This window comes from Nelusetta ayraudi, unplaced genomic scaffold (assembly GCF_046127955.1).
Source record: "Nelusetta ayraudi isolate G7.1 ecotype Tasmania unplaced genomic scaffold, CSIRO-AGI_Nayr_v1 ptg000002l, whole genome shotgun sequence".
Lineage (NCBI taxonomy): Eukaryota > Metazoa > Chordata > Actinopteri > Tetraodontiformes > Monacanthidae > Nelusetta > Nelusetta ayraudi.
The window spans coordinates 10,752,501-10,775,752 of NW_027466052.1; the positions used below are offsets into that span (position 1 = coordinate 10,752,501).

General features: G+C 43.8%; 1 protein-coding gene across 1 annotated transcript in view; it reads right to left on the reverse strand.

Annotated features, from left to right (window-relative positions):
* Positions 1 to 23,252, reverse strand: part of spon1a (spondin 1a) — a 71,527-nt gene that overhangs the window by 30,386 nt on the left and 17,889 nt on the right. Inside the window, exons 3-8 of the mRNA XM_076023554.1 lie at positions 17,261 to 18,249; positions 16,268 to 16,374; positions 11,687 to 11,820; positions 4,500 to 4,573; positions 3,895 to 4,017; positions 720 to 868 (exon numbers count right to left, since the gene is read on the reverse strand). Coding sequence (XP_075879669.1) covers positions 720 to 868; positions 3,895 to 4,017; positions 4,500 to 4,573; positions 11,687 to 11,820; positions 16,268 to 16,374; positions 17,261 to 17,492 — 819 coding nt within the window. The 5' untranslated portion in view covers positions 17,493 to 18,249. The remainder of the gene's footprint in view (positions 1 to 719; positions 869 to 3,894; positions 4,018 to 4,499; positions 4,574 to 11,686; positions 11,821 to 16,267; positions 16,375 to 17,260; positions 18,250 to 23,252) is intronic.

The window sequence follows — 23,252 nt, forward strand, 5'->3', positions numbered from 1 at the left end:
AGGGCAGTGGTTCTCAAACTTTCTCTGTCACGCCCCACCTTGGAGGAAGAACATTTTTCATGCCCCCCCCCAAAAAAAGCCAAAATGGTGCGCTCAAACTGTTCATTGTCCTCTGGCTTTTTCGCTCACGGCTCGCGCATTAGAAAGAAAATAGAGCAGATGCCGAAACGATCGCTGCACGGCGTGAGCCGGCCGCAGGGGTGCACCCCGCTTCAAGTCTGGCGTGAACGACACCATCGTTCCGCAGCTACTCGCGGAACCATTCTACAGGCAAAAGTGCCCAACAGCAAAGAACACTGGCCACCGCCGGACTCCTGAATTCTTCTTTTTGGCCCTGTCAAATATTTGTCCATCCTGTGTACCTGAGCAGCGTTTTTCTTAGCTACAACCTACTGAACACTTTTCATTAATTGTTTTCCGACGTGAAAACATTAGTTCCCCCGGGCGCCCCGTCACCAGAATAGTTGTAGCCCAAGGGAAGACTTGTTATCATAACAACCTGAAAAGCTGTTCTTAATCCCCGACATGACATTGACTGCGACGACTGAAAAAGCTGAGCCGGTCTCAAGTCAATTTTGAAGCGCTTGAACATTAACATGTCTCCCTTGCTAGCGTACCGGAAACACGCGGGAAACACCGTTATTTGTTTATCTGTTTATTTATCTATTTGCTGTGACTGCATCCTCACAGCATCAGTACCGGCACCCGGAAGGTCTTACCTTCTGCCTGATCTCCTCCTCCATTTTAACCGGAGAGCCCAGTTGAGCCACCTGCTTGACCCCATCGCTGGAGTATCCGCCGTATTCCCAAAGCACATAGTTCTTGGAGTGGGAGGACCCGATGATGGCTGACCAGTGATTGGCACGACCTGGTGGGAGAGGTCACAGCTTTGAAGTTTCCAATAATTATCCAATCGGGGAAAGAGGAGGCACATCTTTAATCACGACGAGCAACAGTTTGAAGAATTATCTCTCTCAAGTTGAGCCACGAATAACTGATGTGGTGTGATGTGAGATCTGGCTGATGCCAAACAGAGCCGGCCGAGGAGAAAGTGCATAAACCGTAATGGGAAACAACTTTAAGTGTCGTCGATGTAACCATTCACAACTGTTACTTCGCATCTCTCTTATTGCTGCATTGATACACAACAATAAAGCGCAGCACAGCCGTTCGTCTGACTTAATGGGCTTCCTGCTGATGTCTACAGCCCCCCTGGGACATTCCCATGTTGTTGCACCTCTTTGTTTCATATTGCTTTGCCCAGCTACAGTCATATTGTACCTGCGTCTATTGCTTTTTTTTTTTATTATCATTATTATTATTATTACGTGGAAATTGTGAAGACAGCCTGCAGCAACAGAGGAGAATCCCTAGTGTCCTTCGACCCTGTTGAGGACAGAGACGGTGGTCTGCAAGGTCAATCTTCCAGCTCTATTCAAAGATGGAAACAGGAGTTGGGATTCTAAACCTGATCTGATCCTAATGCTGCCTTGTTTTTCACTTCATGCCACAAACTGCCAAAGTAATTTTTTTTATGTTCAGCATCTTTTTGTTTGTTGTCCAAATACTTGAGTGCCTTGTTGGCCCAAAATCCAATGGAACATGAGAACTGAGCAGAAAAATTTGGAAATGTTCTGCCTCACTGGTGAATAACACCACTAATTATTCCTGTCTCATTTTCACAGAGATTTCCTTTCATATTCCTTGTACATGTTCCGTTTTAATGCAGTTCAACATTTGGTATCTTTATTGCTGTTTAGATAAAAGCACCCAGAAAAGACAACCTGGAGTGAGGTCAACAGACAGAAGGTTAGGGTTGGTTGATTCCCTCCAGCTGTTGAGAAATACAGACTGACAGGGTTCTAGGTGAGATACAGGAAGTACGTAAAATACAGAATTTTGCACAACAATTTTAAGAACAAAATCAACCGGCCCCCAGGTGGTCTTCCTTCTTAGAATTTGTGTGTTGACAAGACACTTTATAGGTAGAAGGCAGTCTAAAATGTTTTGGATAACTGAAAAGAGGAAATGTTCAGTGCCTTCTGGCCGGGGTTGGGATTTTGAAAAAAATCTCTGAGGGCATTCCTTTATTTTCCATTTGATCTTCAAAGGCTCCAAGTCTTTGTGAGGATAAAGCAATTTCATGAAGGGAGGCGGGTAGAAAATGTTATCTACACATGAATGCCTTTTGAATAAAAAAAAAATATTCTCCTATATAAAGACTATCTAAAATATATTAGTGGTTCAATAATTTCGCTCAAAGCCTTTCCTCTGAAGTTTGCGCCCAGAACTTTGAAACCAAATGCGGGGATTTAATGTGAAAACAGATTTTATATGGCTCATTCCGAGTTAGATGGTATTTCTTTTTCAAAGATGGTTTTATATTAACCTGAAACAATATGTCTACATTTTGTACTGTGCTCCATGGACATGTTCAATGGTTTCACAAGACTTTAATTGAGCAACTAATGAAGAATGTATGTAACTGATGTAAATTGTGTCTTTCTGCTTCAACCATTACATGAAAAACGATGCTAAGTTCATTAATGTGACAGTGCCGACAAGCATGCTAAAAAATAAAATAAAAATGTGTTTTTAGGTTTAATACGAGCATGAACATTGGCATGTGCGAATCTTTAAAGCTGTAATACAGATATGCTAACATGTTTGCTTGTTGACAAAAGAAGAAATACCTAGAGAAAAAATGTCTCACTTGGATTATTATGAACATACTTTATAATTTCAGACTGCCCAGAAACTGTTCATAGTTGACGTATAGCCTTGTTTGCTCAGCACGTTGAGGGCTTGCAGAGACCTGCAGTGAAAGGTTGCACATATATCTAGTAGTCAATACCACATGTCACCCATCTAACAGTACTAAAATAAGACTAAGTGGTTTTGGTAAGAAGTGAAGGTCAAGGACACATTAGTTTGTAAATGGCCCCTTAACTAAATTAAAACTGACTCATTATTTAGTCACTTAATCAATCTATGTCATTCCTGCATGAATGCTTTCTTGGCAAGGTAATGCATCATGTCATCACGTTATATTGTGTAGCCACATGGCAAGATAAACAGCATCATATTAAAATATAAATTCAGTCGAGACAAAATGATTTATTTATTTATTTATTTTAAGAAGAAAATCAATTGAATAGATTTTGGCCCAAATTGTTGCACATGTGATGAAATTCAATTATCCAGATAAGTTTGACAAATGGCAAACAGGCACCTTGTACAAGAAGGGACAAGAACTTTGGTATCTTAAGAGTCTTGATAAGATCAAAATATATATATATATATATATATATATATATATATATATATATATATATATATATATATATATATATATATATATATAAATATATAATTGCTTAAACTAATGTTTGATCTAACTGAATGTATGTACAAAACAATGAAAACAGTTTATCACAAAAAGTGTCTCGATAAGGAAGAAATCTTCCAACATTTTCTCAATCATCTCTGCCAATTGTGTGTGAGGGAGTGTGTCAAATAGCTACTGCTCTGGCTCCTGCCTCAAGGAAAGGGTAAATTACAGCCTTTTCAATCTCAGGGGCTGATCTCTAATCAGTGTATGGATCTGACCAGAGGGAGCCTGATATGGACAAGAGAGCCAGAGTAATCCTTAAGTCCATTCACATCCTGGCGGCGTGGTTCAAGGTTATCAACACACTTTCCACCCACCCATACAAAAAAAAAATCCATTCTCGGATCAATATTTACAGCCAGGTACAAACTTTAATAAATCCAAGAGTCTGGCAGTGCAACTGTTTGGTGACTAAGACGACATCATGTGGCAGGCAGCAAAGGTACTTTATGTTTTGGTAGAGAGATGATATGAATAAGAAAGAGAGACAAGTTTGTCCTCACGTGGATAGTCTTTGGGATGAATCTTCTCAGACCAGTTGCCATAGAAGGTGACTCTGTACTTTGCTGTTCCACAGGCACAACAGTCGAGCAAAGGTTTATCTGTGGCATCTCCATAAAGGGACTCTGCACAGACAAAAGCCAAAAGAAGAAAAAGGAGAAAAATACTTTTCTTAAAAAAAAAATGAGGAAAAGAGTGAAAATGGAAGGAACTCAGACAACCCTGAGACAGATATGAAGACATCGCTCATTAGTTTTAGGGTTAGGAAGGCGGTGAGCTGAGGAGGGGAAGTGAGAGGGGAGCGGAGGAAAAAGGGGGAGGATTCTCAGCAACGCTTTTTTGATCTGCTGCTCGGTGTGGCATCCAATGTCATGCACAGCCAGAGGTTACACTCATTTACAATCATCCACAAGCCGGAGAAAAACAAACCGGAGTGGAGTCCCCGCATCCAAATCAAGAACAAAAGAAAATAATGGTTTTAAAAAAAAGAAAAATCGGCACGAAAAAGAGAGTAGCAGTAGGGAGCGAAATAGAGAAGCAGCGGGGAGATGGAAGGGATAAGAAACTGGGAGTAAATTATTCATTCCGTGTCGATAAAGAAGCCTACCTTTCTCACACATTCGCCTGGTGAGTGGGCCTTCATCCTGGAAATAGATTATCCTCTTCTGCACAATGCTGGCCCTACACGGAGATAAGAAAAAGACACGGGAGCAGTGAGGGGTGGACTTTTGTGGAGGAGAAAAAAAAGGGCAAAATACAAATGTGGGTAGAAATGGGCACACGCAGCTGTGAGGGTTTGTTTGGTTGTTGTTGGTGTGTATTGGGAGGGATGAAAGTAGAATAAAATAGCTTTTATGTGGATCTTAGCCAGCGAAGAGGATGTGGAGACATTTGTAATAATCTGGTTTTTAAGAAGGCGTTTGAGCCTCCACAGAAAGCAGACTGTCTCTAGAAATACTGAAAGGACTCAATAAAAAAGTAAGATGATGATGATGATGATGATGATGCTCGTGCACACTTTCTGGGCACTTTGTCAACAAGAAGTGAAAGTGCCAAGAGGGCGTTTCTTGCCTCTCAGCCACCTGAGAGTCTTGTTCCACTGGGTGGACTGAGGCCTTGACATGTAAATCAGCTACAAACAAACCCCCTTTTAGAGAGCGGAGGACTTGAGAAACATGCGTACAGGCCAGGCACCTCACTTCCCCACAAACAGCAGCTCTGGCTGCAGAAAGGTTTCCATGGGGATGAAACCCAACAAAGAGCTGCTGCCTGGAGCCACTGGAGTAACGTCTCATCCAGGTGGGCCCCATCCAGCTGGAATGTTTGGATTTGTTTTTTCTGTTTTTTTTTTAATTCTCAGCAGCAAACTGAGCTGAACTCAACCACTCTGGTCGTGTTCTCGTCCCATGTGAGTCGATCAATGGATGTAGGACTAACCCTAACCCTACATCCCAACTCAGAAGAAAAACCAGGATATTCGCACATTCTGCAAGACTGGTTTGACTTAATTATGAGGTGTGAGCTTGCTGTGTAAAGAATCCCAGGTATTTAATTGAGCAGGCTTTCAATGACACTGGAATTCATTAGCCTGGTTATTGATATGGGGCTTGTAAAGGTTACACACCACATTTGTGGCATCTATGAGGGCGCGTGTAGAAGCTCAGCACTCAGCACACCATCACCACCACCACCATTTAAAACAAGTGCACCTTTTTACTTTGTGAATTGACATTTAGATGTACTTTTTTTTTTTTTTTACAATGAATAAATGTGGTTGATTGATTGATTACAGTTTATGATGTCAGTAATGTGCACGTTAAAACTGAAGGGACAGTCTCAAACACATTACTGCCTGAACCACTGCGCTGCTTCTGCAAGAAACCATCGAAATTATACTGAAAAATAAATTGTGAATAAATCATAGTTCTCAAATAACTGTTCTGAACTGAAGTCACCATTTGTTCCCTTTTTCCTAATGACAAGAAGAAATGGCTGTGAATGTCTTTATGATGATTGACAGGTTTATTCTCAAAGGCAGAGCCAGTCACCTTATACTGAACTTATTAAAAAATAAAAAAATAAATAAATAAATAAATAAATAAAAAATAAAGCTATTGTAAGTATGCTTTGACTCCACTGTTCAAGGTTCATTCATGATTTCAATGTCAACAGAATTCACACAGTTGTCATCACGATGAAAACACCATTGTGCTTGCTTGCATTCCTACCACTGAATTTTCTCTTTTGGATAAATTTGATGGAACTCTTTGGTTGCTTCCAAACATTGCGTTACACATCCAAAGATGCATTTCATTAACTCATCTGCTTAGTCTGACATTGTTGTTGTAAAAGGATTATTATTATTTTTTGTTTAAGTCTTGCACTAATACCATATCCTTAAGGTTCTGCAGAGAAAGAACATCAGTTGAAGCAGGTAGTCTAAAAGCTGCGGTCTGTTGCCAGTCCTTGGATCAGGAACACCAGAATGAAATGTTTTCACAGCAGCTCAACCAAACTGTAGCTGTAATGCAAGAGACAGGAAATTGGTTTAGCGAGCACAATGTTTAGCACATATGGAAAACTGAGTGAGTGAGTGAGTGAGTTGAGTGAGTGAGTGAGCGAGTGAGTGAGTGAGCGAGTGAGTGCAATAGAAATGGTAAAATTGAAAACCGTTGATTTAATAAAAGGGTTGTGAGCCAGAAGCTCATCACTCTGACTTCAAAGACAGGCTTTTACCATCTGACACGTTCAATGCCATTCCATCAAATTGAGCATTACACTCCCTTAAACATTATCATCTCTGGCACATTGTTATATTTTCACCTTAAAATACACTCTTTTTTTTTCTCTGAGAGAATTTTGTCTTTTTTTTCTGCTAAACTTTGTCTTTTACAAGAGCACTCCTATACCATTAAAAACCGTTTTTTAAGATAGATTCCACTGGAGCCCCGCTGCTACGCCGGGGCTCTTTCCTTTCTTTGTTTCATACTTACAAAAGAACCCAACGGAAACTGTTCTCTCAAGTGTGAAATACGTAGGTGAATAAGCAGAATTTGATAAAAAGCTACATTAATACTAAAAATTCCAACAAGGCGTGTAATTGAAAACCCTACTAAGACAATACATCAACATGAAAAAATCTACAGAAATAGACATTAAAACTGAATCTCATTCATGCAAAGCACATCAAAAATCACATTACCTCCTGAAAGACGCTATTTGAAAAGAAACCTTTCTTAAAAGGTAATAATAATCTTTTTTTTTTAATATATAAACATACCTACATTTTTTAAAATTACCCTAAATCCTCTGTCTCTCATGCAATCAGTATGTCGGCTGCCGAGGGTGTGTGAGCCTATCAGACATGAATCAGTGTGATTTATAGGCAAAGCAGCCTTTCATAATGTGGATGAACTGGTTCAAGGTAAACGACCCCACTAGCACATATCTAATTGCTCTCTGCTTTAATTCAGTCTCACCCCAATTTCACATATCTCCCCGGGAGATAAGAGCGCACTCTCTGCCTTTACTGCTTGACCGCTTTCAGGGGGGGCCGGCCAGACAATCAAGCGGAGCAATGCTTATTTAACTTCCAATTTAAATTCTATCACACTCTGCCGGATCCATGCCACCACCGATCCCAATCACCCCTAAAAGTGCGCCCGATTTGAACGTGCACGTGGGCATTAGAGGTATTATGCATGCGAGGAGACGGAAAGCGAGAGGATCTGAGAATTGTTCTGACTTTGGATTTTTCTGCCGTTGCCGAAAATATCCGGTCTTCATGTCTACAGTTTGCCTTTACTGTTCTGCAGAGGTTCCCCTTGATCTGTCGTCTCTCTGCAGCCAGAGACACAAACAGGTTCTGACGGCTGCAGATTGTTTTGACATTTATCTGATCAGAGACGCGACGTCTCAATCAGACAGCTCGCCAGAACAACAGCGTAGATTCCGTGCCAGGGGGAGACCACAAATAAAGTCACTTCCCACGGAGAATTAATAGATGAAAGGCAGTTTGACGGAGAAAGTTTTTGACAACTTTGACCACGGCTGCAGTTTAAAGACTGGATTTTTAAGAGTTTTACTTTGACACGGAGCAGAGCCATTAAGATGCTGTGTCTCATGGATACCGCTGTGAAAACTGTTGTGTTGGAGTCAAATTGCAGCAGGTCATATCTTCCTCTATTGTCAAGCCTGTGTAAAACAGACTCCAGCGAGTCTGCATTCAAGAGTTGAATAAAAAGAAAACGTCACAAACTTTACAAAATGATTATTAACCAAACAGCTCAGGAGGTAGAGCAGGTTGTCCAATGACCAATTGACGGTTCAAATCCCGCTCCATCCCAGTCTGTCGTCGTGTCCTTGGGCAAGACACTGAACCCTAAATTGCACCCAATGGGAATGGGGCTGGCAGCGCCTTGCATGGCAGCAGCCACCCATTGGTGGAGTGTGTGAGTGAATGGGTGAATGAGAAGCCCATGGAAAGCACTTTGGGGAACCGTGACGGTGCTGGAAAGCACTATAGAAGTGCCTGCAGTCCATTTACCATTTAAAAATCACATTTAATTGATGTTGAGGGTCAGCCTTGGCTCTCTCAGAAAAAGGAGGTTGGTGTTCTTCAACAGATCTTAGACAGGTCTGCAGTAGGTCTGGTCCACATCAGACTGAACCCACGGAACGTTCTGGACTCAGTCTTGACTGTAATCGACTCATTTTGAAGGAGAGCGAGTGAGACTCTTCTGTGGGTTCAGTTTGCTGAGGCGACCAACTTTATAACCTTCCACTGATGTTTTTAGAACGAAGCAAAAATAGCAACATATTCAAAATAAATGTGAGTGGTCCGGGCCCATCATCTATCTCATTAGTTGAAAATGACCGGTCAGAAATGGCAAAGTTGCCTCAAGGACTTTCCCACAAAAGGCAGAACGCTTGCTGGCGGAAAACAAACAGTAAAAGGCAGCAGGTTGTTCCAATTATTAATGGTCCGCAAGGCTTAAAAATCAATGGGCTATCCTTGAGCCGCTTCTCTCATAAAAAGCCAGAGCTAACAGAGCGGAACCGGTCAAAACTTTAACGGCGTGACGCTCACCCCTGCACGTCATGACTCCATGGGACTCGTAAAACCAGAGCGGAGTGAGTCACAGCGCAAGGGGAGCGTTGTGGCACGCTTCGATTAAAGAACATGCGAGGGCTGAAAATAGCAGGACTCGATGGTGGTGGGCCTATAAAAATCTGCGCTCCGTGTCCAGGGGTTTGAATTTGCATCCGTGCTTGACCCTGTCATCAGGCACCAGCTTTGGACCAATCCAAAACCACCGAGCTCCGCCTCCCCATCTCGGAGACGGCGGCCAATCCCGTCAATTACACTGCAGCAAACCGCTCCAGAGGAGCGCGACGGCTGCGTCCAGTCACTCAAGCCTTCAAGCAGATCAGCGTGCATGCTGCCCACACGCCCCCGCATGCACACACACACCCACACGCAAGCACACGTAAACCTCCTCACTGATGGCCGAAAGTCGAAAAGAGATGAAAACAATCCTGAAAGACATGGTTTTGTCTTTGTGTTTTTTTGGCATGGCAACAAAACTGCTTCTTGTGTTATAATCTATTAGGCCGTTTCTCAGTATTACAATTTTACATTGTTTTTCTCTGCATTTGTCGGTGGATGTCAAACTATCTTTAAAAAATAAATTCTGGCACAAAGGACAGTTTATAACAGTATATGGCTGAGTGTCACTTGGTTGCAGGAGTCACCTCCTCTACCATTTAGACTTTATCAAGACTTTTGATGTGCCGCAGCTCACAGGCATACCAACAAAAAAAAATTAAAACTTTATGACTGCTGGGTACAAGAACGGAACCATTACCCAGCCTGTAATTACGACTTTCAGAGTCTTTTTCTTTTGAACTCTTTTTCCTCCCCACCTATTTTTTTATTTTTTTTTGTTGCCCCCCCTTATGACATCCGAAGCGGTGCACTCTCAGGTGTCTCTCCGCGGGGCGTGTGTGTCGTCACACTCGCTTCTTTTTCGCCTGACTTTCCCCGCTCTCGACTCAATACAACTCTGCCATCATCAGAACAGTGTCTAAAAAGGAGAGCGGGAGAGTGCGTGTGACCTGCTCTGAGAAAATGATGCCAACTCCGCAGCAAAAAGACTTCAACCAGGGGAGGGAAAAAAAAGCTGAAAAGTGGGGAGCAGAGCGAGAGGGAGCGGAGCAGAGAGAACGGTGACGGGAGGCTGCGAGGAAAATTGCACAGGATATGAAGATTCTATAGGGAGACAAGGACAAAGAAAGGGAGTCATGCAGCACGTATGCTGCTTATACGGAGGAAGTCTGAACCGTCTTATTGCTCTATCTTTTTCTCGGCTGGGATGTTTAAATGTTTCAGATCACCCAAATAGTTCAAGTGTAAAATATATATGTATATCATATATAAATTCCATTGATCATTGGTCAGGTGGCAAACCCCTTCTTCAATTTCGTTTCTACCCAAAGTGTTTTACTTTTTGAAAAATTTCTGATCTTAGAGCTTAAATAGCACAAGCTGGGCTGCAGCACTTGATCCATGTTTGCCTGGATGATTCTGCAGACTTCTGACAGACACATCAAAGTGGCCCTGAAGGAATTTGCCAGGCTGGCCACTCGTGAGCAGCTTCAAATTTGCTCGGTGTCGTCTCCATTTGTAGATAGAGGCTCTGACCGCAGTTCTTTGGAGTTCTCATTTTTAGTTTATTTTTTTTTTCTTTTTTCTTTTTTTTAACTCCGACACACTGCAGGAATTTAATGACTTGATTTCACATTTGGCTTGGCTCTGCTGATATTTCCAGACAGGCGTTAATATAATGACACTGTGATTGGGACCTAACTGGCTGACGCAAATACTCAGAGGGGAAAACACCTCTTCATGGCAGGGGTTGGGTAAATTAAGTTTATTGAAACGGCAAACCAATGTGCCACCAATATAAATAGGAGTCACAATCACAAAAAAAATCACAAAAGGGGAAAACGCCTTTTATGGGACACTCAGTAATCACCAGCATTGATTATTACAATGGTGGATTACAGTATTACAGCAGCAGCAGCAGCAGAGGTGAAAAAACCTGAGCAGGGGTATCAAGTATAGAGACAAACTGGCCAATAGCAGCTCCGTCTCTCCAACCATATTCTGCCATGATCCTTCTCCTGACTCCTCCTCAGTATCCAAGCCAAGCCCAGAGGAGCAGCGACAACAGCAGTGACTTCTGTCAGTCAGCCGTGAAGACATTATAGCTAATGAATATAGGTAATGAAAAGCATCTAAAGCCAAGAGGGAATGACAGTGTGATTAAAATAAAAGCCCTCCGCATGTAATACTGCAAATCTCAGGAGAAAGGATGGAATGACGGTGATCTCCAACAAATCCCACTCTTAAAGTCATAGAACTGACGTTGGGCGGAATGCTACATATTTTCTGCCAAGGGTTTGCAGTTCGCAATCCATTTCACATTTCAGCTCTGTACTTGTAATTTTTGAATATTTGATGTCATTTTATGATCAAATCTTTCTAGATATGGGTGACTTATTCACTTTGGCAATGTGCAATGCATATATTAAAATTAGAGTTTGAGAAGAGAAGGTTGAGTTCATTAATTTCAAAAAATACAGACATACACAATTGATTAACAACTTCAGCATTTGAATATTAATATTATACCTTTGCTCCAACAGTCTTATTTCTGGTTCTCACTTACTAATGGCTGTGCTAGAGTGGCCTACTACTGGCAGGGATAGCATTAGCGGCTGTATACATACTTGAGAAGAACACATCCGGAGCCACTAGGGGGCGCAGTCCAGTAGACCTGGATGTTGGTGCGCCTCCGCGGGGTGCTCTCCATAACTGCATGTGGACAGTTGGTCATAAACTGGGTTTCCTCTTCGTCAATGATCTGCATGGAACACATTCACACACAAAGTCAGAGAATGGCAAGACACCCGAAACTGAAGCTGCACGTTAATTCAGGCTCGCTGAAGGGTTTTGCTTCATATTCCATCAGCTCGTTATAATAAATTTGTGACTTTGAATTAATAAATTCAAAGTCTGAGCCTGAGCCTGAGCCTGAGCCTGAATGTCAGGAAGCTGTGAGCGCAGATGCACAACTGATTGCACTTGACTTTAAGGGCCACAACAGAATCTGTACGATAGAACTACGATTAGCCGGTGAGCGCAGATTAAATCGGTGAATCTTCATATTCATTTTTATTTTTTTGTCCTTGACCATTGCCTTCCAAAACACTGGCATTTCTAAACCGGCAGCTGAGAACTACTTGGAGCTCGGAAAGCAAACACAAAGCTACACCCGGCATGTGTCACCCACGAGTGAAGCAATTAACGCATCCTGGTGAACAGCAGGTGACACGTTTCACTCCCCTTCCAGTCCAGTGGGCTCCTCCAGTTAGCATCTACCAGATGCTCGTCTGCTCTCCTAGTCAAATAACTTCAGCTGGATTGTGTTTGCAGTACATCAGGGAGCTTTGACAACGCAGCCGGAGACATTCTGTGCTGTAGGGACGGAGCAGCCGCATCATTTCGAATGGAGACATCAGCAAACATGGCGCACGTCCAGCCCCCCTCCACAAGCAGCCAATCAGATGCGTCGTCACAGCCGAACCCGGGAAAATGATCAGCCAATCATGTTAATATAGACAGCATAGAATGTCTCTGTGCACGCTAGTTAACCGTATGGGATCAGCTGGCCAATGTATTAGTTTCATCTCCAACAATATAGAACATCACTGAATGGGACATCACACATTTAGCTCTACGTGAAGATGTTGTGAATCCACGTGCATGCACGGTGGAGTTCTCCCTGTGGAGAAACAGAGCATTTAAAACATAATTCTTTCTCTGGAGCTCATGCGGACATTTTTACACACCACCATCATGTCAACGACCCGCCGTGGCCCCATTCATCTGGACAGGACTCTAGTATCTCGTTGGCATTGCCAAGATGGACAAAGAGTGACCCGACACACCTGAAAGGACTTTGAGGAGGTGAATATCTGGTGGCCAGAGACCAAGGAGCTGTTTGATAGGGAGTGACATCTGGGCAGTAAAGACGGGGAACTTTCTCACTCCATAAAGCTGTCGGCTGAGAATTTCCTTTGTCACGCCGCGTTACGAATGAGCTCCGTCCAAAGAAAGATTGAGTTTGGATGTTCATGCCTCCCTGATTGGGTGTGTGAGAGAGTGTGCGTGCGTGTGTGTGTGTGTTGTGAATGAGGGATAGAGGAGGAGAGCTTGTGTGTGTTGGTGCATTCCCCGTGTATGTGCTCAGGCTGCCTGGCCCCCTCTGATGGATTATATCCCCCCGTCCTTGTGTTCCCATGGTTTCTAATAGGCATCCTGGGCGGGCTGCTGTTAAAAATCAGTTTCATGGGGATGCATTAAACACCTTGCGCAAGACAAAGAGAGCAACTTACGGCAGAATGATACAGGAGTCGCTTTTGTTTCTTTGGATCTCTTTCAGTCTTTAAAGATTAAACAACAAGACAGACGGCACGTGCAAGAAACGCCGGAACGTTCAGTTTATGCAAGAATTTCCGCAAGTCGCTGAAGAAGCCAAACAGTTTAATTTAATATCCCTATAAAAACAAAATGTGGGCTCAGGAAAAGGCGTGCGTACTCGTCCATAATCCCTAAACAACAGCGGTTTCTTGTCGAAAAGGGGCTGTTTGGATAATTCATGCGCAGCTTCACGAGTTCTTCTCGATTATTTGGTCTTTTTTTTTTTTTTTTATATACTGTAGTTCGTATAAACATGATCTCTCTTGCGCAACGTCTCCACAGATCTTGAATGCTTTTAACCCTGGCTTTCACACACACACACACACACACACACACACACACACACACACACACACACACACACACACACACACACACACACACACACACACACTCGGTGGCAGCTGACCTTCCCAGGGAAGCTCGATAAAAAGCGCTTTGCATCAAGTTGGGAGCTGCCCTGAGAAGGCTGGGATATGGCACACCAGCAGATTTCCAATGAGCCGCACGTTCAATAAAAGCCTGACGTCTTCTGTTGCTGCTGCTTTTCTCACTCTTTCTTCTCAATGCCTGGAGGCTGGCCCACCCAGCACTCATTCAACGAAGAAAACTTGTGCGTGCGTGCGTGCCAGTGTGCCCGTGTGTGTGTGAGTGTGTGAGTGTGTACATTTGTTCTTTTGCCGCACATCTTGTTGGGCCATTAAAAACACATGAAAGCAGGTGATGATGGGCGGGGGAGGGGTGGTGTATCATTTCCACAGTTTACTCTCGCAGCGCTGTCACTCGGCGCCTGAAGCGAGAAAGGTGACCACCCGCCGCCCGCAGAGAGGCCGCCAACTCCTCACGTTCCAGCAGGGGGCCTAATCAAGGCAACCAACAAATCCATTTCTTGTGAGGTTTTTCAGCATCTGAGGGTCGAGGCCACACATCCGTCCATCTGCTCCGTCCCTCACTCTCACATTTCGCCGAAAGCGGTGGGTGTGTGAATCAGACACGGTGCGTGTCACACATTGCCACACTCCAGTACACGCCAGAGACGATTGCTCAAGGCTGGTGCTAAATAACAGCGGCGTGAAATCGATAGCGAGTGCAAATTAAAACATTAAGCCTCGGAGACTGAATGCTGGACGGAGGAACGCCAGGCAGGCGGGCAGGCGGGCAGGCGGGCAGGCGGGCAGGCAGGGGGGCAGGCAGGCGGGCAGGCAGGCAGGCAGGCGGGCAGGCAGGTGCTCGTGCGGTTCAAAATGAAAACGTTTTCCTTTTGTTTTCTTTGTTTTTTTTGTCTTGTGAAATAATCGCAGCTCAGGTTCGGAGAAAGCTGCACAGCGTGGCCGTTAACTGTGATCAGAGAAGCCTGAAGGCTTCTGTGGTGAAAGCGTCGCAGTGTCCTGCGCAACTGCGCAACAACAAAATAATGGGAGTTTTATGCAGACAGCAACTGAAAAACAATACAAAAAAATCTCAAACGCCTGGAAAACAAAATGCTACTAAAAATCTTTCACAACCGTTTTTCTGGAAGGATCTGCACGCAACATTGTTTGTTTTACTGTCCTCGCCAGATTTCCTTCATTGCTGCTTTTGATTGTGAACTAAGAACAAAAAGAGCTTGGTGCTAATGATTAAAAATGTTACATTGAAATATGTTGTACATTACGAGTTGATCCGACACGCATGCACGTTACATTCAGGTGCAGCCTTCACCAATTCGGGCAATTCAGTCTTTTTTTCATTATTACAGCAGGTAGCTCAGTTTTTCATTTCTTTCCCAGGACACCACCTTGTTTGCTGTGAGCTTGATGAGTTCCAAAGGGAGGGAAAAAAAAAAGAAAAAAAAGAAAAATTCAGCCTTGACTGGAGAGAATTAAATTTAATTCTCAGGAAACTAATAATACTTTACTGCCGGCCGGCTCGGACATGCAGCTCTGCACTGTGAAAGAGTTATACAGGCATTGCAAAGCACTGAATGTTTAACGCCGCTTTGCTCGATAATGTTGCGTTCAACTGAACACAAAGTTTGTCGTTATGTAGAAACAAATGGGTACTGCCATTGCACAGTCCATCCCCCCGTCCTTTTATTTTCCACCACTTTCCACCTGCATTATCACGTATGCACAAGAGAGCCTCTCTCTCTCTCTCTCTCTCTCTCTCTCTCTCTCTCTCTCTCTCTCTCTCTCTCTCTCTCTCTCTCTCTCTCTCTCTCTCTCTCTCTCTCTCTCTCTCTCTCTCTCTCTCTCTCTCTCTCTCCACCTGGAAAACCTGGAGAGCCACATGCAAAGCTCCTCATCCGGCTTTCAAATGTAAACTCCTTGCCTGTACACCCCGCCAGCGCCTATGCATGCAGCCTTCCCCAATTTCCACACGCGCGCGCACTGTAATAGCTTCCCGTGAGAAATCTGTGCAGGGGGCTGAGCTGAGATTATGTTCTTTTCTCGTGCCGTGGCCATTAGGGGGAAGCGAGGTGCGAATAATCACACTTTGACATGTGAAGGTGGGAAGGCTCCAAAGACAATCTGTCAAGACCCTCCAGTCCGTGCTAGAATGCCCTCCACCCCCAACCCTACCTCACCCCCAACCCTACCTCACCCCGTCTTCACACACGAGCATTCTGTGGGACGCCGGAGGGGGAAAGGCTGGAACTGACATCATGATTGCGCTAAGTGAGGTTTCCTCTGCCTTCGCTCCGTCCCAGTACTTTGGTGTGTTGTAATTGGAATGTACTGTATGTCCGTGCTGGCAAGCGAGGTGGATGAGTGAGAGGATAAGGGAGTTATTTTGTTCGCTGAACTCGGAATGCATACGTGTGCTCGTCTAACGAGCAGCCTACTTACTCGGTAATTTCCAACGTAGTCGTCGTCTCGGTCCCCCTCCGTGCCCTCCCTCATGGCAGTCAGGATGAACCCTCTGAAGTAGGAGGCACCGGCTGCAGTCAGAGTCACTGGATGGAGGCAAACACGAGTGTGAGTGATGGAAAGCCCAAAGCGAGAAAATCATCTCCGAACAGGTCGCGCTGTGTTTAGATAGCAGAATTTTGCTCCGAAAAGACAACTGGATGATTGTAATTTTCTCTCGTTAGAAAATGCACCTGTCGTCAGGGCTCGGGTCAGAGACGGTTGAGGGTCACGCGTGACGCATCAACTCGAGAGGGTATTCATATTACAACATTAAAGCAAACCAGACATACAGCATAAAGCAAAGCAACATCTTTTTTTTTCTTTTTTTTTGAGATTTAAGTTATAGAATTTTAAAACCGAGGGTGTTTAAAAAAAAAAAAAAAAAAAAATGGGGTTTGGACAGCGATAGCTCCATGATACGGATGACGGCAAATAATAGAAGAAAAAGAGAGATTTTCTGCTGCTGTTCTGCGTCAATTTGAATATTGGATTTGAATGAGACAATTTATGAGTGAATCAAGAGGGGCTGAACCAGGTCAATCAGGGGAAAAAAAAAGTGGAGACTGGAGCAGCGTGGTTCAATAAGCATCTTAATAGACAGAACTCACTTCAGGCAGAAAGAAAAGCAGAAAATCCTGGTGCGGAGAGGAAAATCATTCATGATTTATTAATCATTTATGGTTGTTATCCGTAAACGATAATTTCTCAATTTAACAATAACAGCCGGTCAATCGTCACTTTTCTTCTTGTGTCTATGTGTCAAATAAACTTTGGTTACTCCGAGCGCACGGCACCGTATTTGTGGATGCAGACGGTGCAAAGTTATTTCGAGTTGGCTTCTGTGCGTTAGAGGCGCTCCCACACACACACACACACACACACACACACACACACACACACACACACACACACACACACACACACACTGACCTCTGTATGTGCTGCCCGGCTGGTAGCTGTCCGGGTCGCCCTCGACGCGGAGGCGGAACTCGCTGTTGGTCTCGGTCCGGTTGCTGTGAGCCCGCACGATCTGGCCGCAGTATCCGTCCGACTTCCCGACCCTGTCCGAGGGCTCCTTGGTGTGCGCGAACAAGTTGCCCGCCGCGGCGGAGACGAAGCCGAGCAGCAGCAGTGCGCGCCGGAGCCGAGCGGCCGCCGTCATGGTGGAGGCTCCCGGTCGAACCGAGCCGAGCCGAGCCGAGCGGAGACGCCGGCGGCGAGGCGGTCTAGAGGGCGGAGGAGAGTGGAGGGCAGCGGCGGCTCTCCGCTCCCGGTTGACTTCTCGTGCCGGAGTCCAACTTGGACAAGTGCTGATGTTGTCGGGGCTACACTTGCGCGCTGTTCCCTTGCAACTGGAGTGGATGCATCCCGGAGCGAGCGGCAGCCGGAGTGAGAGGGAGAAAAGGAGGAGGAGGAGGAGGAGGAGGAGGAGGAAGAGAAGGAGGAGGCAGCAGCAGCAGCAGCAACAGCAAAGAGAGGACTGGCATGTGCTCTGCACTCGCACCAGAGCAGAACTGTGCACTTCTGCATAGCTCACTCCAAGTAGGAGAGAGCAGGGATCCCAGATATTACGTGGCTCTCAAACAGTCTTGATCCAAATGGTCTTTTTTGTTGTTGTTTTTACTAGGGTTCCCAGTTTGTGAGGCAGAGCTTCACCAGTGCACTAAAATTGTCTCAAAGGAAATTGAAATACCAAGAGTCCTCAAGGAGCCCCTACAGTGCAGTTGTATCTCTTTCAGTCTCGAGTCAAGATCTCGACTAAACTTCTCTTCATAGGCATATAAAACAAGGGAAAAGACAACATTAGAGATGTGATTAGAAGAAAAATGTAATGGTAACCTAAACCCGGTGTCTTGTCCAGGGTGTAATCCAGTCTTCGCCCTGGGAAGCTGGATAGGCACAGCAGCAGATCCACGACCCTGAGGACAAAAGTGGTGATGAAGGACAGATGGATGATTCAGCAAGTTATGGCTAATTAACACAATTACACGGTTGTTTTTAGCCAGTGGGTAACACAACAATGATTTTCAAACGAGAGTTGTCCACCTGGTTCAACCTTTCTGTCTCTCGTTAAAAATAACCGATGCAAGATCAGCTTTTTGCTGGACACTACATCCCCGTTCTTCAGCGTTACATTAACAGAATTTTTAAAAAAAAAAGTTTTATTTCACATCACTTTATAGTTAATTGTTCGTCTGTTGGATTTTCACAGCTTCCTGTTTACCAGAGACCTAAACGTTTAGACTGAATTGAAAACAGTTTATTCATATCATGTCTGCATTCTAAAGACTGGAAATTGTTGAGTTGGCACATTTTTCATTGTGGTTTTCCAAGTGAAAAAATACCAACAATAGTAAAAGTACTTGTGCGAGCGATTCTGCTTGGTGCGTCCACCGCAGGGTCGAGGAGGACAATGGAGGGAGAAAGCAGCAGAGTTTTGACAGCATAATAAACCAGCAGGTGTCAGGGAAGCATTTCATCTCACAGACCCGCTGAGCCGTTGTGCTCCACCGCGTTGCCTACCCCCACGTGTACTTGCTGACTTTTAACAGAATAAAAAGCCCAGTAGAACAATGCATTGCAATGCAATAATGAAAACAAAACAAGACGTCAATTTAGCGCTATTGACAGCGCATTGCTTTCCTTACCTTTGCAATCTCTGCAATGAGAATAAGATGAGGGAAGTGAGGGGTTTCTAGTCTCCAAACTTTTCTTTCTATGTTACACCCTGTGTTTTTACACCCATCTCAGAGGATGATAATGTCTCTTTTACGGCTCCATAATGCCAGAGAGGCACCTTATGATCTGGGCACTGTGCCATGAATTCCCAAACCAGTCGATAAAACCAAAACAGGGATGTTGAATGAATTATTAGCTGCCATTTTAACAGCTTGCCCTTGAATGGAGCGCTTAGTCCCAACCATGAGATCCAGGAAACCAATACTGGAGGACTGAATGTCAGTTTGTCGCTGCACAGGCACACCAGTGTGCAACTTGCGGAGGTAAAAAGCAGCTCATAATAGCCTTGACTTTCAAGTGACCTTTTATAGCGCAAACCAAAGGCACTTAAACACAATCAAATACAGGCTTATTCCCATTTCATCTGCTGAGATCCAAATTACAGTGATCAAAATACTAAGAAGTTTCATAAAGGGCAAAACTAGCACACGTGCTGCTCACCACACAGAGTTTGTTGACTTTCTGCATCTTGGAATAAAAATTCAAACAGAAGTTCAGAACGCAAGCTTCGCACGCGATGCAAAACAAGCTTTCTTTTTCATCTGGGAACATACATGTCCTTTTAACCGGGCAGTTTGATCACATGATGTTGTTGCGGTTGCTCTGAAGATATACACTTTCAGTCTTTCTTCATGTGCAGGCAGGTTGGAGCGGGTGGAGGAAAGTGTCAGGTATGATATGCAATTAAAAAAGTGGGGTATCAGCAGGAATGAAAGGAAGGTTGTAGAAACTGGCAGTGAGTGACGCTTCAGAGGCAGTGGCACTGAGGGAAAGACAGGAAGCAGAGCTGGAGGCAGCAGAGACGAACGTGGGGAGCTTCTCTCTGGGAGGGACGGGGATGGACAGGATCGGTAGTAGTAGTAGTAGTAGTAGAAGGATGCTGAGGTTGGAAGTGGCAGGCAGGAGGTCGAGGGGAAGAGCAAAGAGGATATTTATGGATGTTGTGATTTGGATTTATACTGTGTTTTTAGGTTGCAAAAATCGCTGTATTCCTTCTCAAAAGAGGTGCCCAAGAATGGTGAATGGAAGGACACCACTGCAATATTTTTTGTCAATTCAGTGTTGCTGTGGTGTAGTATTGAAGGTATAGACAGAAATGTGATTTTTGCTCTCTTGTTTCAATATAATTGTGCTATCCCCCCCCACAAAAAAAAAAACAATCCCTCTAGCCATTATTTCCTGCTGTCCCGTCTCTCTATTCTGGGCCATTATCTCTGACAGTATACGTCCAACTGCACACGACGTGAGCGCATCGTCTCAAGCCCCCCGCGTGTGGTCGTGGGGGCTGATACATTTTACATTTTCATGATCAAAACCTCATCATTCTCCACTCTTCCGGCTCCCAAATTTGCATTTGTCTCCTTTGGTAGGAAAGCCTTTGAAAAAAAAAGAAAGAAAGAAAGATCCTTGCTGCTTTGTTGTTTTCAGAGAGGAATAGAGGTCAAGAGAGAAAATCAAATTAGGCTCTCATTTGGTCGCAGTGAAGCAAGAGAGGCTGCTCATTAAAAAGGCGAGCCCCCCCACTGCTGAGCCATTAAGGCCACATATACCATGCAGAAGTGCCAAATGTGGAAACTTGGGGGAAAGGGCGGGGGGGGGTGTCACCTTTTCTGTCCTGCTTGTCAAGGTTTACTCCTTGACAATTCACTGGGCTCATTTTCTCTCTCCCAAATCAATTTCAGTCACGTATATTTCAGAGTTGCAGGCGGGCAATGCAGTGTCCCACTCTGCAGTGCCTTAATGCCCTATGACGGATGTTCTGTATGTCAGGCTCAGATGTTGCTCAAACTATTTCAGCAATCTTGGTCTGCAGCCAGAGCTAATGTCTTTATCTCCTCTACAGCTTTATGCGCCCAGGAACCTCCCATCTACCCCTCTGAAGGTAATGCATTTTGATGACCGTCTAAAAGCCTGAGTGAAGCGAGCTGCTGGGAGACCGGCAACTGTGCGCAGGCTATCGCAAATAATTACGGACGGCCAATTGGTGACCAGGATTTCCAAGTGCAGAGATATCGCTCATTGAATCCCATCTTTGGCTCAGCTCAGGGAGTGACTGCCTCCGCTAAAGTTTGCCGCTTGTTGTCAGACACGTACCAGCTAAAAGTGCCTCAACTGACTTCCCAAAACAGTTAATCTATTCTGAAGTCACTAGGTGGCATTCAAAATTCACATAAAGTTTTTTTTAACATGATTTTTTTTCCAGATTTTTTAAACAATAAAAGAAAATTTATTTTACTGTTCAATGAAGGCCTAGGACATTTCTGTGGGGAGTTTGAATGTTCATCATGTGACTGTGGGAGTTGTGTTGTTTGTTTGGGGAGGGTTAATACTCATTCGGTTGATTTAACTGACCAACGATTTACTTTGTGATTGATTGTGATGTGTAGCAGAAATGCTGGTCTCATCCTGGCAGAACACTTCAACCGCCCACATCTCATTAGTCTTATTGGACTTTCCTGCCACACACTAAATTACTCCATTCTTGGGTTTGGTCTGTCCATCAGGGCTTAGCGTAGTGAGCATTAACACAACTTGGGATTTTACACGCGGGTCGTCTTCTTCAAAATGTGCCCCTTAAATTTGTTACTTTCATGGCAATACAAGTACAATCACTGACATTTCCCTCGGCTAACATGCTAATTAAAAAACTTTTGAATAAAAAATTCAGTCCCAGTTTGACAAGTCTGTTCTGCTGGAAGAGACTAAATACTACACTCAGTACCTTTAAAGGCCAAGACATCCGAGTATGTGATCTGGCTTAAATGTCACATTAGCATCTATGCTGTAAGTGCCATAAGAGACGTGACATTCTGCAACACAGGTCCAGGCCACAATCTGTCACTGGCGCATTGTTTGCAAATCACTATCCATTTATATGCACAATTCACTTTGGTTTTCAAATGCACACCACTGGTAATTATGTTGCAATGAGTTTGGCGATCCAATTTGTTTTGCCTGCTTAAGGTATTTACCTTTTTTTTGTCGGCAGCACTTTCAAAAAAGGCTTGACCTTTTCCTCACTCATGGACCTGCACTCGCTGCTGACCTTTAGTCAGGAAACTGTGCATGCTTGCTGAAGATGTTCTTGCGTTGTCTCCCTGAGAAGGTCATGCCTGGAAGCACTTCAGGTTCTATACATCTCATCTAAATACATGGTGTTGCAATATCACTTGAGACAGTAACACAACACCAACCAATTCCCAGGATTTCAGGAGAACAGGAGAGAAGAAGCGAGACATGTTGTTTAGTTATTCCAGCGAGGTGGGAAAAACAACATCAGTGGTTAAAGGCCAGAGTGCAGGTCAATGGGAAGAAATAGTTCTGTTAGGGCTGTTGTTGACACGAGTTTGAAGTCAAACCCATTAAGTTAATAAGCTGATATGTTTTTCATGTATTTATGTATTTTTATTCCAGTGGTTAAATGGATTATGCAGATATAACTTCAAGTTAATCCTACATATTAATGGAAAAAATGTGTTCATTGTCTTAAGTTGCAACTCAACTTCACTCTAACTTTGAGCTAACCTCAAACCAAAAAGTCCCCAACGTTTCACAAACCAATTCACAGATTGAATGTCGTGACAGTCAGTGCCACTGAATAAACTAAACAGAAGACGAGTGGGAGTAATACACTGAGAAACAGATGGCAACAAATATCAGCAGGCCAGAAGGTGAACTAATTGGGCACATTGGATGAATTGTTTTTGTTTGTTTTTTTCTTAAAGTGACAGGAGAAAATAAGTCCTCAAATTGAATGACTTTAGAGTGCAGCCAACTCGTATACACTACTGGTGGTTTTTTTTTTTTCTTAGTTTGTTACTTGATGTTTCATTTAAATAAATAAATAAATTAATTTATTAATTAATTAATTAAAAATTAAAAAAACTCCAGCCAATACTTTTCGTAATGGACACATAAATCTTAATGTGTCTTTAAGACTCTGAAATGTGAACTTTTTCCTTGTTTAAACAATATAGGCCTGACTGTTGTACGTTTTCTTTTATTCCACCTTCCAATGTGGATTTAATAACGTAGAGACACACAAATAGAAACTAATGTTGCTTTTTTATACTTCGTATCAAAAAAGCAAAAAGTTGGTTTCCCAGGAAATGTCTGTCTAATTGGAGAAGCTCTGACCTTTAAGTACTCTACTCTATTGTGTGGGTAAAGTGCACCTTAACAA